This window comes from Strix uralensis, chromosome 3 (assembly GCF_047716275.1).
Source record: "Strix uralensis isolate ZFMK-TIS-50842 chromosome 3, bStrUra1, whole genome shotgun sequence".
NCBI lineage: Eukaryota > Metazoa > Chordata > Aves > Strigiformes > Strigidae > Strix > Strix uralensis.
The window spans coordinates 94,624,061-94,643,349 of record NC_133974.1 but is presented as its reverse complement, the minus strand read 5'-3'; the positions used below and the strand labels follow the sequence as shown (position 1 = coordinate 94,643,349).

The 19,289-nt window shown below is 47.4% G+C and overlaps 1 protein-coding gene across 2 annotated transcripts in view; it reads left to right on the top strand.

Moving 5' to 3' along the window:
- The first annotated feature begins 535 nt into the window (after positions 1–535).
- Positions 536–19,289, top strand: part of MDGA1 (MAM domain containing glycosylphosphatidylinositol anchor 1) — a 155,031-nt gene continuing 136,277 nt past the window's right edge. Inside the window, exon 1 of one of the 2 annotated variants that reach the window (XR_012628244.1) lies at positions 536–1,112. Coding sequence is in view for 1 of the 2 variants with exons in the window: in XM_074863471.1 (XP_074719572.1) it covers positions 986–1,112 (127 nt within the window). In the remaining variant the exon portion in view is untranslated. The remainder of the gene's footprint in view (positions 1,113–19,289) is intronic. The other variant, XM_074863471.1, reaches the window with a different exon arrangement.

The following is a 19,289-nucleotide window of genomic DNA, read 5'->3' as shown; positions in this document are numbered from 1 at the left end:
GGCAGCCGTCGGGGAGAGAGACACGGACCTCTCGGCAGCCGCAAGTCACCTGCGTGGCGGGCGGAGCAGGCAAGCAGCGGAGGCGAAGCACCCGCCCGAGCCCAGCACACAACATCAGGGAAAGTTTTGAAGAGAGAAGGCCCCGGCAGGCTGGGGAGAAGGCGAGGAGAGCTGGGCTGAGCTGCAGGCGGAGCGAGGGTGCGCGGTCTGTCTGCTCCTCTTTCGCTTCTCCCTTCAGGCTGGCTGGGGCGATGCAGTGCAGCTGGGGGAGCTCTTGGGAGCCGCTTTAAAAAAAAAAAAAAAAAATCCTTCCTGGATTTGATTAATTACAACAATCCCCTCCCCAGAAGATCTGGAAAAGAGAGAGAATCACCTATCCCTCTCTCCGCCTTTCAGCAGCTGGCTCCTGCCCCCCACCCTCGCTTCCCCCCCCTTTTTCTCCACCTCCTTCTCCTTCCCCCCGTTTGCTCCTGGGGCTGCGGCCAGAGCCTCGTCGGGAGGAGGGAGGGTGAGGACTCTCCCAAGTTGGCCCCAGTTGGCAGCACTTTGGGCAGCTCCGGACGTCGGGCAGCGCTCGGCGGCTCCCACTGAACAAAGAAACCCCCCTCTCCCGCAGGGGCCGGGGGCAGCGCTGGGCTGGCCCGAGCCCTGCTCCTGCCCGGCGCCGCCCCGGTGCCCCCGGGCTGGCCCTTCCCCGCACCCCGAGTGCGGGCGCGGCTGCCCCGTTTTCCTGGAGATCCTCGAGCAACCTGGCGAGGGGAAGCGAGAAGCGGCTCTCCTCTTTCCTCCCCTCCCTGCCTCCTTCCCTTGCTCTCTCCCTCCTTTCCTTTTTTTTTTTTTTTTTCTCCTTTTAAATTTTATCCCCAGGCGGCCCCGGTGTGGGGGGTCCCTTCCTCCGCCCCAGGGGCGCCGGTGCCCGGCGCGGAGCGGGGCGTATGGGGCGGCGTTCCGGGAGGCTTTCGCCTGCTCCTCGTTCCCCCGCCGGATGCTGCCTGGGTTGTTTTGGCTGCTTTTCTTCGCTGGCGATGAAGGCTCTGCCGTGAAGATGGAGATGATCTGGTTTTTATTCCTGTCTCTGGTGCCGGTATACAGCAGGGGACAAGGGGTTTACGGTAAGAGACGTTGTCGCGGTCGCTGTTTTGGGGGGGGTGGGGGGGCGAGGGCTCACACGGCGGTGGGATCAAAGTTAAAAAGCACCTGCAGGAGAAAGTAAATGATGCCGGCGAAGCTCGTCGCAGCCCGAGCGGCGAGATTTATGCAGCAGTAGGGCTTCCAGCGCCTGTAGCTACTTCGTAATTCCTGTCCGTAACCCCCGGCCGCCGCGGATTTCCGAGCCCGCCGAGCTGGCGTGCAGGGGCTGCCGCGGGGGCACCCAGCGACGCCGGGCGCCGGCCCTGCCTCCCCTCTCCCCCACCCGCCTCGCGTGGGGACGCCACGCTGGGGCCGGCGTGCGAAAGGCGGCGGCGCGGCTCCGGGAGCACCTGCGAGTTGCAGTTTCTTCGGGGCAGGGGGAGGGCGGAGGGTCCCTCTCCACGCTGCCCTTGCGGGTTCGCTGCCTTCCAGGACCCCCGGCGCAGGGAAGCAGGAGGAGGGCGGCCACCGCCTCCCCGGGCTCGGTGCCGGGGGTCCCCCTTGGTGCCGGGGGCAGCCGAGGGGGGAAGGCTGCTTTTGCACCCTACTCAACTTTGCTGCCGATTTCCTTCTTCAGATCGTGGCGGGTAGGGGGGGCGGGGGGAGTGGGTGGTGGTCTGTGGCAGAGCTGATGTCGAGCTGCTTGATTTTTTTTTCCTCTGTTATTATTTTTTATTATTATTGCAGTTCTGGTGCTTACTTCTCCTTGTTTGCAGGCAGGGTGGCAAATGGCAAGCTGGGGTGTCCCCCTGAGAGGTCTGGCTCCCGCAGCCCCTCCTCAGCTGCCGAGGGCAGGGGGCAGAGGCTGGGGCCGGCACCCCGCGCCCCCGGCGACCACAAGCCCTGGGCTGAGCAAACAGCCGGGATTTACTTCAGCCAGCCGTGCAGCCCCCCTTTCCCTCTCCCAGCTCTCTCTTAATTCTCGCTTTACAAGATCTGCATTTCCAATACACTGGGAAAAAATAAATAAAAGCAACCCACAAGACTTGCCTCTCATAACAAGCCGGCTTTATCTTGGCTTACAACTCAGTTGTGCGTTGCTGTAAAGTCCTTCTGGAAGGCATGCCTCTGCCTCTAACAAGCCAGGCTCTCTGAGCTCTGAAGAGAGACCCCAGTGAGAGAATCCAGCCCCCCCGCTCCCTCTTTTTTTAACAGCACGCAGCCAGTCTCTTGTGTGAGCTCTGGCAAAGATCAGTTCAGTCTCACTGACTATGGGTAAGTCTTTGTAGGTCACTTTTTAATGATGTATTTCTTTAATGGAAACAATTCCTCCTTTCTCCTTGAGGGCTGGGATGTTAATTTGAGTTTGGGTCCGTTTTGTAAAATAAGCATTTTAAATAGAGGATGTTTAACTTCCTTTTTTTTTTTTTTTTTTTCCCCCCTCCCTTTCTTCCTCCCAGTATATGTGTTTTCTCCCAGTCTGCATGCTCAGAGGAAACCTGTAGGACCCTCTGAAGGGTGGAAAGATGAGGAGTAGAATGAGTTTGTGGTACAGAAACCTGGTCAGGGCAGGTTATTTAATCCTTTAAAACAGGTAATGTGCTAGTCGAACTTCTGTTATTTTGTTTTAGCCTGCTTGCTGCTGAGTAGCTGTCACTTGCTGTAGAATGGCCTCTCTGCTTGGATCATAGCAAGAGGGACAGACCTTAAAACTGGTTTTGCTTAAATGTGCTTTAGAAGGTTGCCTGTTGTGATTTTTCATCCACTTCAGTGAACTTGCATTTGATAGAGTTGCTGCTAAATTAGATCTTCGGAATAACTTACTGATGTTTTTGTCTTTTTCTCTCAGAGAGAGATTGGAGAAGCTGTGTACAAAAGAAAGCACAGATATAGACATGCACTAAGATGAAGGCATTCTTTTAGTCAAAGTGGTACACTGCTTCTATCTATTCTCTTACTTAACTACACAAAGGAGAAATCCAGTCTCTCCACTATTCTCCCCTCCCCTACCTCTTCAAACTATCTGTTGAGACCATCAGGAGCCTTAATATGCAGCTGTCTCTGAGCGCAGCCCGGAGCAGTGTCTCGTGGAATCAGCACACCGCAAACTTCTACGGTGACTAATAGTTTTCATATTGTCTTTCCCAATCCTGCCTTCAGTCCACTACCCTGCACTGATTTCATGCCTTGTGCAGCCAGCACTGTTTGGTTGGATGCGAGATTGCTGTTATTGATGGCTTGAGCAGAGCTAGATTGATGCTGTTATATTTGCAAGGATAAATAAAGCAGGATTAGAAACTAGTCCTACTGCTTTTCTGCACTTTGGTTTGTCCTAAATGTTAGTCTCTCACCATAGCTTTAAGCTGTACTTGAGTGTTCTGTGTTGTGAATGTCAGTCTCATGTGGCACTTAATGTAGAAATTATGGGAACTCAAGTATCATGTTTCAGATCTGTTTTTCCGCTTTTGAATATTTATTTATGGCGATGGAGACGGCGAGAGGCATCTATATGGGTCTATAAATATATTTCACTTTAGTAAATCAGCTGAGATTAAATCAGATTAAACTAGATAAAGTATCCATGTGATGTACCCTTTAAATAATACACCCACATGGATGTGCACAAAAGACCTCTGTCTAGGAGAGCAGAGTTGTTGGAGAGGTTTATTGAGATGAATGGTATAAATAAAATGTGTGTAAGGAGGTTTCAGGGAGAGGAACGTTTGCAATGGAGGTGCAATTTAATTAGGAGTCAAGGTGCTTTTAGCCTGCTACCTGAAGAGGCTTGTTATATAAATTGGCATTTGTTGTAATGACTGAAGTGTGTCTGAAGCCCTCTTCTCATTAGCTGATCCCATCCTTTCAGCCTTGTTTGTTGCAATAAGACAAGGCTGGCCTGATACGGAAGGCAGTTCAGCAGACTGCCAAGAGGCAACTTTTATTAGGCTTTTGTGGTACCCCATTTCCCAAACTGCATGTGTCTTTGAATCCTGGTGCGTTAATGCTGCTGGTCAAGATGAGGAGCAAGCTGTAATAGATCTCTAGGAAATGTCAGAATTTGCGGGGAGGGAGGAATAGGTAAGGAGAAAGGGGACTCGCCTTTCCAGGCTTGGAGTTATCAACACTTAGAGGCTATACATTAGACTGATAGGGGAGAACAGGGAGTGTTTCCGAAGGGAAGAGCATGCCTCTTGCTTCCTAGTCAGCCTTGAAGACTTCAGGACTTGCGTAGCTCTGCTTCAGAGTGTGCACAGGGCTGCTGCTTTGCTTACTCCATGTGCAGTATATAATTAACATTTCTGGGTTGTCTTGCAGCTAGCGCAGTCCAGCTGATCAGCAGCAGCCTTTCAGGCTGAATAAAAGAGAGGGATGTTTTGTTGCCAGCCTCTCATAATTCACCTGCAGAAAGGCATTTCAGGAATGGTCATCGCAGTGTGTGATGAGGGGCTACAGCAAGATGATGGAAAGGGAATATAAGGAAGGTTTAGGCTGGGCAGCAGGGAAAGCTGCTGGCACTGTGATCAGAGGGGCTTCATGCACTTGAAACTGGTGGGGGTGAAGTACTTCCGATACAGAATAGTCTTGCCCTGGCCTCTGAGGTGGGGAATAAATGACCCAGTAAAGCTCTTTCTTTAAAGAGACGCCATCACACTGAATCACCCGTGAGATGCCACTGCAGGCAGCCAAAAAATCTAGTGGAAGAATGTTTTCTTGCCTCTGCGATGGAGGAGTGTCATGGTAAAACATATCCTGGGTTTAGGCCATAAACATCCACACTTTATTTCATGTACGTGTGACATGATTTGTTTCCTGCTCCTTTTACCTGCAAAGTAAAACCTCTTTTCCTGGAGTTTTCAATGCAGGATGCCTCACACCCTCTTGCAACCTGTGTGCGTGCCTGTCTTTCACTGCCAGTTTCTGGGGGCACAGACACACTTGAATGTTAACCTTGAGCTCGGTGACCTGGATCAGTCCCTCTCCCCTGCCTCCACCTATAGCTGTTTTGCCAGTGGGACAGGAGTTCAGGCATGGAGCTCTTCAGCTATTTTGCTGTTATCCCAGTGCACCCTGTGCCCTCAGAAGTGGGTGAGCAGATCGCTGGATTGCTAGCGGTGGAGCTGGCTCCTGTGAGCCGCTTCTTGGCTGATCCATTTGGAAAATGCAATGTATGAGCATAGTGGTCCTCCAAACTATGTGTGCCTGTGCATATATATGAGTGTGTGTATATATACACACACACATGTACACACATCCTTTGTGCTCAGCCATTTCTCCTTGTTGTCCAGCCCTTAAATCTGTGGTGGCTTAGGCTGTAGCCTGTTGGTTACAGGAATGAGTTTTGTAGTTGGAGAGCTATAGAAACAGTCTCACCAAAGGGCTGGGTCAGTCCAAGATTTGCAAAGTTCTTTAGCAGCTCTTCAAGGTCAAGGCATTAAATCTGTCCAGCCCTGTGCTCCCGTATGCCTTGCTGTTCTCCAGCTGTAGTGTGTCAGATTCACCCTCCTGTGACACTAGAGCCTCTGCTTTTAGGTCAGGTCAGTAGCTTCACACACCAGATAAGCCCTCAATTGGCTTTAATATGCAGTACTAGAAAACTGACATTATCCTCTTGACAGGTTGTTTGCAACTTGCTGGTAGAAGTCAAAATATTTCACTAGAGGTGTCATCAGAAACCACCATCCTATGCTAATTTTTGTGGGAACATGAAGACAGATGTTGAATAATTTGACATGAGCAGCATAGCTTTTAAAATTATCACTGTGTCAGGTTTGCAGTGGATTTTTTTTTTCAATATATATATGTATTTCAGATGAGTTTAAGGGAGAGGGGAGGGAGATCTAGTAAGTGGCTCCTGATAAGTGGGTGATGCAGCAGAAGGTGGCCTTGAAGGTTCAGTAGTCGGACAACAATTCAGCAGTGGCAGTAAGGGAGGCAGTGCTGCTGGGGCTGCTGTTCTTATTTTTAAGGAACAAGACTAAGTGTCTTCCCTGCTGGAAGCTCAGAGATCTTGTGACACTTCCCATCAACCAGAAGCCCTACTGTTTTGCCTGTGTTTTGACTGGAGTTACTGCTATTCTTCTTGCTTGAATAATGCAGATTCAGGCTTCCAGTCCCTCCCTCCACACGTACCGTGCTTTCTTGGTTCATTAAGCATAGTCTATGCCTAAGAGTCTTGCCTGCCTGGCTACGGCTTATGAGGAGGGCAGAGTTGGGAGGTGGGGGAAAATTGTGTTCTGCCCAATGCCAACGTGCTGGCAAAAGCAAGAGAGAGATATGCATTTCTATTAGTGAAAGACTGCTTGGGGTAGAGGGTGTTTCTTTGTGGGAATGTTCTGAACTTTATCTGCAAAAGGTTTCTCTAGTCAGCATAAGGTAAGTCCACAGGCAACTGGTTTGCCTGTGTAGCTCTGGAGAGATGGTTCACTGATGAGGTTCTCATTAGGATAGGTGAGATGTTGGTATTTTTTGTGCAGAGGGTTGCTGTGTTTTGTCCTCAGAGGGGGATGCATTTTGCTGCATGGAAGATGAGCCTTCCAGACAAGAGATGGTGGAAAATGTTGGTTTGTTCTCAGAGATGCTGTAGGTACCCACATCTGGTAATACAATGTGGGTTTCTTTAGGCTATACATGGTAGCCTAGGCCTTATGTAGACTGAAACTATTAAGAAAACTTTGAGAGTATTTCTGTTCTCAAGCAGTCAGGGTGAACACACCAAGTGCCCAAATCCCCGCCACCCTTTGCCAATCATCAGCTGCTAGTGTTGCACGGGTTTAAATTCAGAAGGGGAAAATGTGCCAGTCCCCCAGGCTTGTGGAGGAAGGGGGAGGGATGTGGCACTGACACTGCACAGCAGAATGCAGATCTGGCAGGCCCTCCAGGATCCACCAGAGCAAGTGATGTGCTGCGAAGAAGTGGGAGAGGAGAGTGTGTGTGTTTCATGTTTCTGTGCCCATGTTTAACTGGTGAGATCTCTACTCTGTTAGGATCCAAAGCACTTGCTTTGAAAGAAAAAAGCTTTCATCTGCCCTTTTTTGGGGGAAGGGGTTGAAGGAACAACAGATGTTTGTTTTTTATAGCCAAGCACTTGCTTAGTGTTTAAAAGAAGAAATTAAATGTGTGATAGCCCATGGAGCTGACGATCAAAAGCGCTGCATTGAAGAGCTAGGAAAGAATTTGCAAAGTGGAGCCAGGAAAGGGAGACCCCGGGCGTCGGCTGATCTTGGCTCAACAAAAGTGAAGTCAGGAAAGGGCTGTTACCCGCAGGTTAGCTGGGACGGACTTGTTGGGAGGCTGAGGGTTTTCGTGCCCGGCGTCTGGTGTTTCTTGGAACGAAGGTCTTGACTCTGCTCTTGCTTTCCCGACTCCTGCCCGGGTGCAGCGCGCCGGCCGCGGGCCGCTCCTCCTTCCCTCCCGCCCAAGGGAGCTGCCGGCGCTTCGCCGCCCTGCCTGCGGGCTGCCCTGCCTGCGGGCTGCCCTGCCTGCGCACCGCCCTCCAGCTGCGGCTGGGGAGCACATCTGGGCGGGGGAGGTGTCACATCTGGGCGGCGGGGCCGTGCCGCTCCGCCGCTGCCCGGCAGAGGGAGGCGTTGCACCGCCCCGGGGTGGGGGAGTGGGGTGCGCCCCTTCCCCCGGGGAGGGGGTGCGGGGGTGCCGGGACTTGCTCAGGGCAAAGCCCCTGGCGACCGCAGCGCCGCGCTGGCAGCGCCCGTCTCCCGGCGGAGGAGGCGCTGACAGTCACGCGTGGGGCGGGCTGGCGGCGCGGCCGCGGGGGACGGGCCGGGGCTGGCTGTCCTCGGGGCTGGCTGTCCTCGGCGCTGCCGCCTCGGTGGCCGTCGGAAAACCCCGGCTGTCCTCCCGGCATCTTCTCGAGGGTGGGAGCGGGGCCGAAGTTCGTGGGAGTGAAGGCCTGGGACTGAGCTGCTGCTTCCAGGTTTCTGGTGGTGGCTGCTTGCGTGCTGCTGTCTCTCTCTGGTTTGTTTTAGGGGCTGAAGCTCTGTCACACTGTACCCAAGCAGTTCATTATCTGTTCTTTCTTTTTTCCTTCCTCCTCTCTCTCGTTTGTAATACTCTGGCCGAGTGGGAAAGTGCCATTCTTTCCTTCCTGGAGCATCTTGTTGCCCAGAAAAGATCATACAAGCCTCTTAAATCGTGAATTAGCTTTTCAACCATAGTCTCCATTTCTTTTTTCTTCACATAGGTGTGTGCTTGTGGCGTTGGGATTATTTTTTTGTTCACTTGGGGTTTTGTTTGGTTGGTTTTGGTTCTCGGAAAGAAAAGGTAGGATTAAAGGAGTTAAAGGAATCTGAACAGATATGAGGAAAGAAGGAGAGTCAGAATAGTTTGTGTTGGAAGGAACCTTTAAAGGTCATCTAGTCTAACCCCCCTGCAATGAGCAGGGACATCTTCAACTACATCAGGTTACCCAGAGCCCCGCCCAACCTGACCGTGAATGTTTCCAGGGATGGGGCATCTACCACCTCTCTGGGCAACCTGTTCCCATGCCCCACCACCCTCACAGTAAAGAATTTCTTTCTTATATCTAGTCTAAATCTACCTTTTTCAATTTAAAACCATTATGCCTTGTCCTACAACAACAGGCCCTGCTAAAAAGGTCTGTCATCTTTCTTATTAAGCCCCTTTAAGTATTGGAAGGCTGCAATAAGGTCTCTTCGAGACTTCTCTTCTCGAGGCCGAACAACCCCAACCCTCAGACTTTCCTCACAGCAGAGGTGTTCCATCCCTCTGAGCATTTTTGTGGCCCTCCTCTGGACCCGCTACTGCAGGTCCACGTACAGGACACAGTACTCCAGGTGGGGTCTCATCAGAGTGGAGTAGGGGGGCAGAATCACCTCCTTTGACCTGCTGGCCATGCTGCTTTTGATGCAGCTGAGGATATGGTTGGCTTTCTGGGCCATGAGTGCACACTGCCAGCTCATGTCCAGCTTTTCATCCACCAGTACCCCCAAGTCCTTCTCGGCAGGGCTGCTCTCAATCCCTTCATCCCCCAGCCTGTATTGATACTGGGGGTTGCCCTGACCCATGTGCAGGACCTTGCACTCGGCCTTGTTGAACCTCATGGGGTTCACATGGACCCACTTACCAAGCTTGTCCAGATCTCTCTGGATGGCATCCTGTCCCTCAGGCCTGTCAACTGCACCACACAGCCTGGTGTTATATGCAAACTTGCTGAGGGAGCACTTGACCTCACTGTCTATGTCATTGATGAAGATACTGCTCTGACAGGAGGAGAAAAGACAGCATGGTGGTGGCTGGCTACTGGGGCCTCTAATGTGTTCAGGTGAGGGCATTAGTGCTGTGATATATCGCCTTGGCTCTGTGAGGCGGCAGAGCTGAGGGTGCCAGAGCTGGAGGCATTTGATTGATGCTGGTGCTTTGACTCTTGGGAAAACATGACTTAGGGTTCCTAGCTTAGTGCAACATTGTCTTCAGAGCATCATGGCTACAAGGATGCCTTTGAACAGGCCTACAGGGAGCTCTTTGAACCAGTGCGTGTGCCACACTATATCCCAGGTCAGCTTCAGGCTACTAATACCTTAAATCTTAATGCCTAAATGATCTAGTCCATGGCTGGCGAAGGGAGATTCCTGAAATTGATCAGGGAACTAGAGACAGACAGATGAATGTAAGTTATTATTTCTTTAAATTTTCTACTTATTCTTCTAGACTAGGCAATATGGTTACCCCAGTGTATGCTTGTATGACTGTATTCCCAAAATCTACAGAGAGCTATATGGTCTAGCAATGTTTACACTCCTCTGAGAAGGATGCTCCCTTTGTATGCTTCTGTAAAGCACTCTGGGTTCTTAGTACGGTGCTAGTAATGAACAGCAGCATAGACGCAGTTATGTATTTCAGTGGTTGCAAAGAAGGTGGGACAGCTGTGGTGCCAGAGCTGCCTGGTGATTCAGAGTCACCAGCACTGCTCTGAGTGGGTCACGGATCTGTGCTGGGCTGCAGACCTCCAGAGAAAGGGTGCAGCAAGGTGCCGAGCAAGGATCTCAAGCAGCTTTTATCAATCTGGCCAGTCTCTTGCCTTCTTGTTGCTACTTTCGCTCATGCTGCAAATTGCTCGTGGACACGTGTGGGCTGCTATCCCTTTGCTTTAGCTTTCATAAGGGGGATATCACTGATGTAACTAAAAATCCATCTGGCTGTGATGTGCTGGCTTGTGGCTTCTCTCTGCTGTGAGCTGTGGTGTAGGACAAATGGCATGCAGATACTTTTGCTGGGTTTGTGTAAATAGAAGTGATGGTAGGGTGAGGATAGCAATTGACAAAGGTGCAGTAAGAATGGCAGTTTCTAAAGACAAATTAGCAAATGTCGCCTAAAGAAGAACTGACATAACATTGAAAACTAAAGTCAAGCTGTGAGAAAGGCTTTAGGGTGTCTGCAGTTGGACATTTAGTACGAGAGTAGCTGCCTGCCATTGCTGCTCCTGTTTCAGAAGGAAATGGTCCTTCGCTAATTGGCATAAATTGTTTTAAGACAGATTTGGATGGAATCTTGTGCATCTCTGTGTGCCTTTGTGATAAAATAAAAAGGAAGAGATATGATTTGGACATATGTTTGAGAAACATGGCAAAATGGCTTTTGCTTACCAATGCTGTTTTACCTTCCGGTGCTTGTTGCATGCCTTGCATGGTGGAAAAAGGCATTTGTAGAATTAAAGTGAAGAATGACTGTCTCTCACTAAGTTTAATAAATGGATTATTCTGACTTGGATCATCCCCTGAAATAGCAGAAATGTGAGAAATTGAGGCTCACAAAAGTAATTTGAGCAGCAAGAGCCAGCTGGGGATGGGAGACTGAACTCTCTTGCTAGTCAAGTGAATCCAGCTGGGGTGTTAAGAAAACTTAACTGGTCTGGGGCATTTCCATTGCAGTTGTTAGACCCTGAAAATCCCTCTCAGAGTGCACAAGTAGGATTTCTTGTGGGTTTATGTTTTTCCCATCACTGTAATATCTATGAACTCCCACCTTTACAATGCCTCTGTTGCCTACAGTTATTCCACTCTGCATGTGGGGAAATGAGATGGAGATTAAGTGATCTGCTTGTGGCAGAATGCAGAATTGAACATCAGCAAAGTTTTAACCATCCTTTTCTCTCTGGTAAAGTGCAGCTGGTATTAAGTGCAATCCCTGTAGCTGATAGATCCAAGGTAAATACATCCTCGATAAGAAGGAATAAGCCATTGAAAACAGGCTCTGATCCAGTTATCTCAGCATCAAGGATTCTGGATGCCAGAGCAGAGCACAGCTTTTGAAGAAGCAAAAGGAAAATCTGAATATTCCAACACGTTTTGTTATTTTAAGTATGTGCTAAGCCGTATTCCTATTTCTCTTACAAGTATGAAGATAAGAAGAAATCTCTAGTGTTTTGTTTCCTAAATGCTAACGAAGGGCAAAAGGAATTAATGTCAGTGATTTCTGTATTGTGTTTTGTTGTGGGGTTTTTTTTTGAAAGGTATTTTTATTTAATATTTAGAGCAATTAAAATTCACAAGTATGTGTTTGAGAAGGAGATTTTCTTGATCAGTCATCAGATAATTGCTGAATAAGAAGATCTTCTTACCTCTGGAAATTGGAAATCAGAAGTGGGCAGTGGTGTTGGCTGCAGGTTGGGAAGGTCCCCAGTTTAAGGTGTAGCGAAAGACAGCACCTTCCTATTCCCTGTACCTCTACAAATGAGGAATACTTGGAAACTGGATAAGAATACAAGGGCTTTCCAATGCTATGAGAAAGTAGGATTGAGGGTATGTTTTTGCAAACAAATCTATTTAAGGTGAACGTACACTATGCCTACGCAAAAGTAGGACTAACTTGTGTGTGCACTCTTGAGCTAGCTTTAAATTAGCTGTTTCAGTTACTGATCACAGTACAGCTGTAACAGCGTGTAGCTCAGCCTGGCCCGTGCTCCAGCCATTTATGCAATGTCCTGAGTGGGCTTTGCAGTGTGTGCTGAGCCCCCTGCACCTGGGGGTCACCTGACAGCAACACATTGCACTCGACTCCTTGATAAATAAGTTGTGGGGCACCTGCACCAGCTTCATGCTTGGTTTTGTATATTGCAGCACAAATATACTCAACTCCTGGCTATGCATCGGGGTAAGTGATGCTGTAAATCCAACTAGCTGGTTTATTGTGGGGTGCAGCTTGAAGCTCAAGGGCTGCAGCAGCTTAGCTACTGCAATCCAGTAGTTGCACACTCTAGCAAGACAAATGCCAGGGTTGTTCTTGGTCAGTGGTATCCTTCAAGCCAGCATAGCTTGCAATGCAGGAACGCAAGCTGGCTTAATGCAGCTTGCTGTTGTGAAAGAGAGCCTCTAGACAACAGGTCTAGAATTAAACTTTAATTTTGAATTTTGAAAATATTCCTGAATAGCTCCTGTGTAGACAAGCCCTGCGTTTAGCTGTGATTAAGTTCCTAAATTGTTTTTCAAAATGTGATAGTCAAGCTCCTGAACCATGTAGCTGCATCTGAAGACGTTACCCATAGAAACTAAGCTCCAGCTTTGGTTAAAATAGCACAATAATAGTTTGTTTTCTGGCTGGTCAAATGATAAGCAGCTCAGGACTTTCATCCTTATTCCAGCAGAAAAATGCAATCGACAGTAGAGAATGACTGTTTACTATGATGTGCATGATTAATACCATAAATCTTTCATGTTGGGATGTTGGGTGAAAGGCATGAATATCACCACAACGAATTGAAAGGAGCAGTTTGTTACATATTCGTCGTAGGTAATCAGGCTTGAAACTCCATGTAAAAGGAGAAATTAGCCAAAGTGAACGGTAGTTATCGAAACTAGAAACCACTCCGGCATTTGCTAAGCCTTGGCAAAGATGCCACGCTGATTTTTGCAGATCACAATGAGCATATGTACCTACTTGTGTCTGATGGTTATTCCAAGTGGCCAGCAGTAGTGTGTGTGCTATTTGACAAACAGTTCTGCTTCTCAGATTATTATGGAGACATTTCAAAGTATGTTTGCAGCATATGGCTTGCTTAAGGAGATGGTTTTAGATAAGAGACATCCGGTAAAACACAGTAGATCAGCTGCTTATCACTCAGCTTCAGATGGGTCAGCAGGGCATTTTGTACAGACACTTAAAAGAGCAGTAAAGAAAAATGAGGAGCGAGCCCTGCATCACAGCATTGCAAACTTTCTTTTTTTGTGTAGAGCAGCGTGCAGGAAAGCTCCAGCAGAGCTAATTCTTAATAAACAGATTTTAATTTAAGAATTGCATTTGATTGTTTCAAAGCAAGTCTAGAGGAAGTAGTAAGTGAGAGGGTGGGGGAAGGAAACCACCGTATGAGCTTTTTGCTTGTTAGGCCTAAATAAAAGCTTCTCAGAAGGAGGAAGCAGGGGAAGGTGCTAAAAAGTACTAGGATCTGTGATATGCTTGGTGAGGTAGACAGGGAAATGAGAAAGAAATGTGTCTAGCTATTGCTAGATTTTTAAAAAAAAAAAAAAGAGAGAGAAAAGAAAGGGATGATGATGATGTGTAAATTCTAGGAGTGCGAGTATATTTCTCTTTCATTGGCCTCACGATAATACCCATGACCTTGCTGTTGAAAGTGAGGGATTGGAAGAGCAAGTGAGAACTGCTGTCCCTGCCAGGCGGAAGCCTTGCCTGAACAGGATTGCACATCTCCCAGAGGGAGATAGCTGTAATTCCAGGGTCATGTAAAAGGCGGCTAGTCTTAGCACCCCCGTTGCAAGAAACAGGAGGTTTTAGTGTAGGTTTTTTTATATGTACTCCCTATACACTTTTTTTAAGGTCCTGAATGCTCTGTGAGCATTGCTGTTGTCTGTGGGGAAACAGCTGTAGGTAACACCAAGGCTGGAGCTCATATCACAGGGTGATGTCAAATGGGCAATAGCTTGTAATTAAGGGGTTCATTTGCTGAACTAACTCTTCTGGTTTTTCCTGTATTTTATTTCTCCCTTTTTGTCCAATCCAGTTAGTCATTGTAAGTTGTTTTCCAGGCATATTTGGCTGATTGGATTTTTGTTGATATAAGGTCTTATTTCTTGCATGTGCTTTGTCACACCTGCTCACCTTGCTGACACAGATGACTTTTTACTTGTTAGCCTAGAAAGAAGTGATGCAGCTTGAGCAGGCAGCTGTTGTGCCCAAGATCCACCAGCAAAAGCTGCTGGCCAGACTCTGACTCCAGCCTCTGCTACTGTCTGGCTGGGAGGAATGGGTGTGTTTCTTCAGATCCTCTGGGCAAACAGAAGTTAGAAGCATAGTGAGGGGAAATCTTAGAAGATTTACTTTCCTGGCTACAATTTTTGGCTCTGCTGTGCTACTCATGTAGATAGCATTTTAATTCTAAGGCAAGGGAGTTAAATCCAGATGAGCTGTTGCTCTGGTTGCTGGCCTGAAATGCTGCACATAATGTCTTGGATCCTGTGGCTGTCAGTCTTCCTTTATGACTTTTTGTTTAAAGACTTCAGTGTAAGCCAAGTATGTTTAAAAAAAGGAAAAAAAAGCCTTAAAGCAAACAGTAAAAAAAAGGGCAGATCTGTTTGTTTCTCCTGGCCTTCTGCTTGTGCAAATGGAAGGTGGTGCCATTTGTCTGCCATGGACAGACGTTTTGAAGATGAAGCTGGTGATTTCAGTGAGTTGCATCCATATGGATGTGAAGGAAGAGGGTATAAACAGGCAACCTCAGTTTTTGTGTGGTGTCCTCTCTTAGTAGTTTACAGGTTTTCATGGACATCTGATTTTTATTTTTTTTTTCCCCCTTCACCATTAAATTTTGACCCAAGACATTTTTAGTTTTGTGGTAGTTTCCACTTCGATGCATTGATGAGCATCTTTTCATTGATGGCTGGTTGCTGTGGTCACTGAGCTGCTGCCGCTCTCTCAGGCACCGTCCCTGAGCTGCCTTTGGCAAGCTGCTGTTGGAGAACCCAACAGCAAATCTGTCATCAAAGCACAGAAAATCCTTGAGCATGAACCCTCTTCATAAAGCATGCTTGCTTTGTACAACCAGAGTGCAGTGCCTTGAGACTCCGACTAGCTAGGTAACATGCCACCAGAGAGGCCAAGGTCTGTAGTCACTGTTTTCTGGACCTGCCCTCCAAGATGGTAGTTTCTGTAGGGGGATTCCTTGTTTCTCTGGGCTTGAAAAGTGTCTGGGCACTTTGGTTTCAAAACCCACTGCTCCGGAGGACTTGGATTATGCTTGTGATTATTCCAGAATGGGATAATTCTTATTATACTTGAACTACAGTTTAACTCTCAACAAGTCATGACTCTGCTTTCATCAGTCAGTCTGGAATAATGGGAAAAAACTGTCTTTTGTACCCCAAAAGTTTTTGGCTGTTTTCTCTGGTATGTGATACTACTTGAGTATCCTTTCCTAGACACTGCAGACCTGTCACTCTTGCAGCTTGCTGTCTTGAAGTGAATTGGAGGTAGCTGGCAAAAGTTGTTTGTGGTTTGTTTTGTTGTTTTTTTTTTTTTTTTTTCCCCATCCTTTGCTTTCTGGCAGGATTGTTGTGTTGGGATAAGAGGAATTCTTCCTTTCCATTGCTTAATTGCATTACAGTGGAGGAAATCTTTCCTTCAGGCCTTTGTCACCTACATTTGTTCCCTAAGTTTTCCAGTGGCCTTAAAAAGTACAGCTAGAAAGATGGGACATAAATAGAGCTAGTGTTCAGGATGTCACTCAGATTTGGAGATAAGGACCTGGTGGTGTGGAGTCTTTGTTCCATTGTCCCCACCGTCTTCCCCCCTGCCTTCTCTCTTTACTAGGTTCCTGTTGTTTCACCTTCAGAATACTTGCTGAATTCACTTTGCTTAAAATAATATTTGTTTGAACAATAAAAGCTGTATTAAAGGGATACATTATCACTTAGTTTAAATACACATATTGGCTCTGCAAGAGAGGGCTTTGTGCATAAAATGAGTATGTCAACAAAATTCTGCAAGAGGTCTGTGACTGAAGAAAGCCCTTTTCCCCTGCTTCCCCGCATGCAAATATCCAAATACAACAGCAATTCCTACTGCTGAAGCAGCAGCAAGGGAAAACCAAGTGGCATTGAAATGCTGCCAGCAATACCTTTGTACTGAGTTATAGCACTGAAGGCAAACAGCAGCTGGAAGCTTGGTTTGATCTTTTTGTATGAATAAGATTAAGTAGCAGGCACGGTGCTGATGAGGGGTATTTTCCTGACCCTCTTCCACAAAGCTTTTGAGCACTTCTGGAGAAGTGCGGAGTATCTTCAGCACCTGCTGAAGGAATGGTGACTGGAGAGCTCAGCACAGCTGAGTGCTCTGCCAGTGTCCCTTTCCCTTACTGGGGCATCTGTCTACCTCGTGGTGTTTGTGTGTGGCTTGACCAGCTGTGCTTGGAACTGGTCTCCATTTGGGAGGGTTAATATTTGTGACTTGATTCTCCTGATTTTAACCTGAATAGTTGACTCTGAAGGAGTTAGGAACAGACCAGTGGCACATGGTGGCTGAGTGAGGGGAGCAGGAACTTCCTTTGCAACCAAGGGACGTTCCCTCAGGTAGTGTCTTGAATGACAACTTTCTGTCCTTCTCCACCTCCTGGGTTTATGGCTAGTTTGTGGTATCTCTCTTTGTGTGAGAGGCATGAGGGTCTGAGCAGTGCTGTAGGTCCTCAACCTGCCTTTGCTGCTTTGGTCTTTATTTTCCAAGTACCTTATATGCTGTGGAAGCTGTGTGGGTGTATACAGGCCTCCAAAGTTGCTGTGAATCTAGGCTCTTTCTGTCAAATGTAGCCAGATTTTATTTGTTACTCTTGGAGAAATACCTGAGAAGGACCTAGGCATAATGTGTTTAGATTGCCCTGCTAACCAGAGCAGATGGACTTTTCTGCTGTGTCCACGTCTCTCCTTCCTGTTAATATTTTTGTAATTATTCACACATATTTGACATAAAATCATATCATTTCACTGGGGTGAGAATCTCACCTGGTGGTCATCAGGGAGCTGGGAGTTTGGGTTCAAGGGCCAGATTCTGGGTCTCTTGGGGACTGTGTGTGAGATCAGACGTGAACTGCAGTGGTGCTGCTTCTGTAGCCACACTAACAAACTCTGCTCTTGCATTTACACTGCTGGTGTGAACTGTCATCACTGCTTCCATTTTAGAGCAAGAGTGAGAGAGCAAACTTACTTTCAGCTGTTTTGTTTTTCCTGTCAAGTAGCTTTTCAGATTCCCAGTGCTCCCTCACTCTGCTTTTCTTCCTAGAGACATCTTGCCAGCTTCACCCTCTTCTTCGGCCAACTAAGCGTGTAGATTTACACACATGAACTCAGTCCATGATATTCCTAACACAGGCATTATTGCTGTCTTTGCCTTTATTTTTTTTATTTATTGCCTCTTTCTTGAGCAGATACATTCCCAGATTATTTGTCCATCTTATCACCCTCCAGGAAGAAGTGTGGGCTCTAGGTCTGTCAGTGCTTGAGTGCTTCTGGAGTTGGTGTGCCTTCTGGAGCACTACCCTTCCTGGTGGGGGGGTCAGCTGGGCCAGGGTACCTGTCAGCCCAGTGCTGACACTGAAATGAAGCCAAAACTCAACTTCACCATCTTCCAGGACAGAACAACCTCCGGACACCAAACTTCCCAGGGTGGAGAGAGGAAGCTGTCTCCTCATGGTACTTGTGTGCTCATAATGTGCATTGCTGCTGGATCAGTGTTTTGTTGTTTCTCAGGTAACTCATGAGTAATAAGTATAAAACAGCAGTTCTTCTGCAGTGTCTGGGGATGGTTAGGTTCAACAGAAGTAAGTGCAGCCCTTTCTACTGAAGGAAAGAATTGCATGAAGCCCTCATCTACTTCAATGGTAGAGTGACCTTTCTTTTTTCCTTCCAGTCTCTCAGGAGTGTGACTCTTCCCCTTTCATAGCTGATCTGTTCATCCTCTGCAGTATTTGGTGGCTCTCCCTCAGCAGCATGATGCCTACAGACAGCAGCAGTGAGGTGTCTTAGGTGCGCAGTACAGTTGTAGGCACTACAGCAGAGGGATCGTTCATCCATTTGGGGAAAACTGCTTTTGTCTCTCTGATAATCTGCTACATTCCTCTGGAATCCCTGCCTGGGGAAAGCTGTGACATTTTGCATTGTTTTGGGAGCTCTGTGGCCACCTTCCCAGAAGCTGTTTCTGGGTTTTTATGGTCCTCAAGGGGGGAAACAGTACAGTAACTTTATAATGGTGAAAACCAACACTGTATATGAAGGGGAGAGAGAAATCCATGTTTGTTTTTGAAGGAAAAAAGAAACCCTATAGTTCTGTTTCCTTGGGACTGAGCTTGCATCTAAGCTGTGGCATCTTTCTATTCCTCTTACCATTTTTCTGTGAGACAGCAAGGCCCAGAGATTTAAACCTGCACCAGAGTAATTGTAATTGAGGATTCAGTTGAAATCTTAGTGAAAGGACTGTCAGAAGTTCCTACCGCCTGGACTGCAGCCTGGTTTAGAGGCCCTAAATCATAAAAACCCTTGTTCATCTCTGTCGACATCTGCAATAATGGAATAAATATTAAAAAAAAAAAAAACAAAAAAAAAACAAAAAACAAAAAACAAAAAGCCCAAATAAGCAAAAGAAAAATGTATTATTAATAAGTCTAATGTCCGTGATAGTCTTCCTTGGTGGTTTTGGTATTTTACCTTGCTTCTACATGTCCAAGTTGAAATCTGTTAGCTTAAGTGTGTGTGTGTATTTTTAAGGTGGTATGGCCTCTCTTCCCCACTGGAGGGGGCAAAGGCACAGAGCAAACCCTGTTGTCTAGGTGGTGCCAATCGCACTTTCTTGCCTTGGTTACTTCATGGAGTAATAGAGGTTGGAAGTCACCTGGTCCAACCCTCGGCTCAAAGCAGGGCTAGTTTGACATTAGAGCCATCTTTGAAGATAAGGCAGGGTGTTAAGAACCTCATTCAGTTGAATTTTGAGCACCTCCAAGGATGGAGGGTCCATAAGCTCTCTGGGCCCCTCTAGTGGTGGTTGACCACCTTCATGGTGAAAGAGTTTTTGTCTTAGTGGCCAACGGGAATTTCTTGTGCTACATCTGGTGGCTTTTGCCCTTCTTCCTTTCACCATGCACCTCTGAGGAGAGTCTGACTCTGTGACCATCTTCCTCCCCCTCCACCTCATCCCAATTAGGTAATAGCAGTAAGATGTCCCTTGTCTTTTTTTTTTTTTTTTAGGGCTTG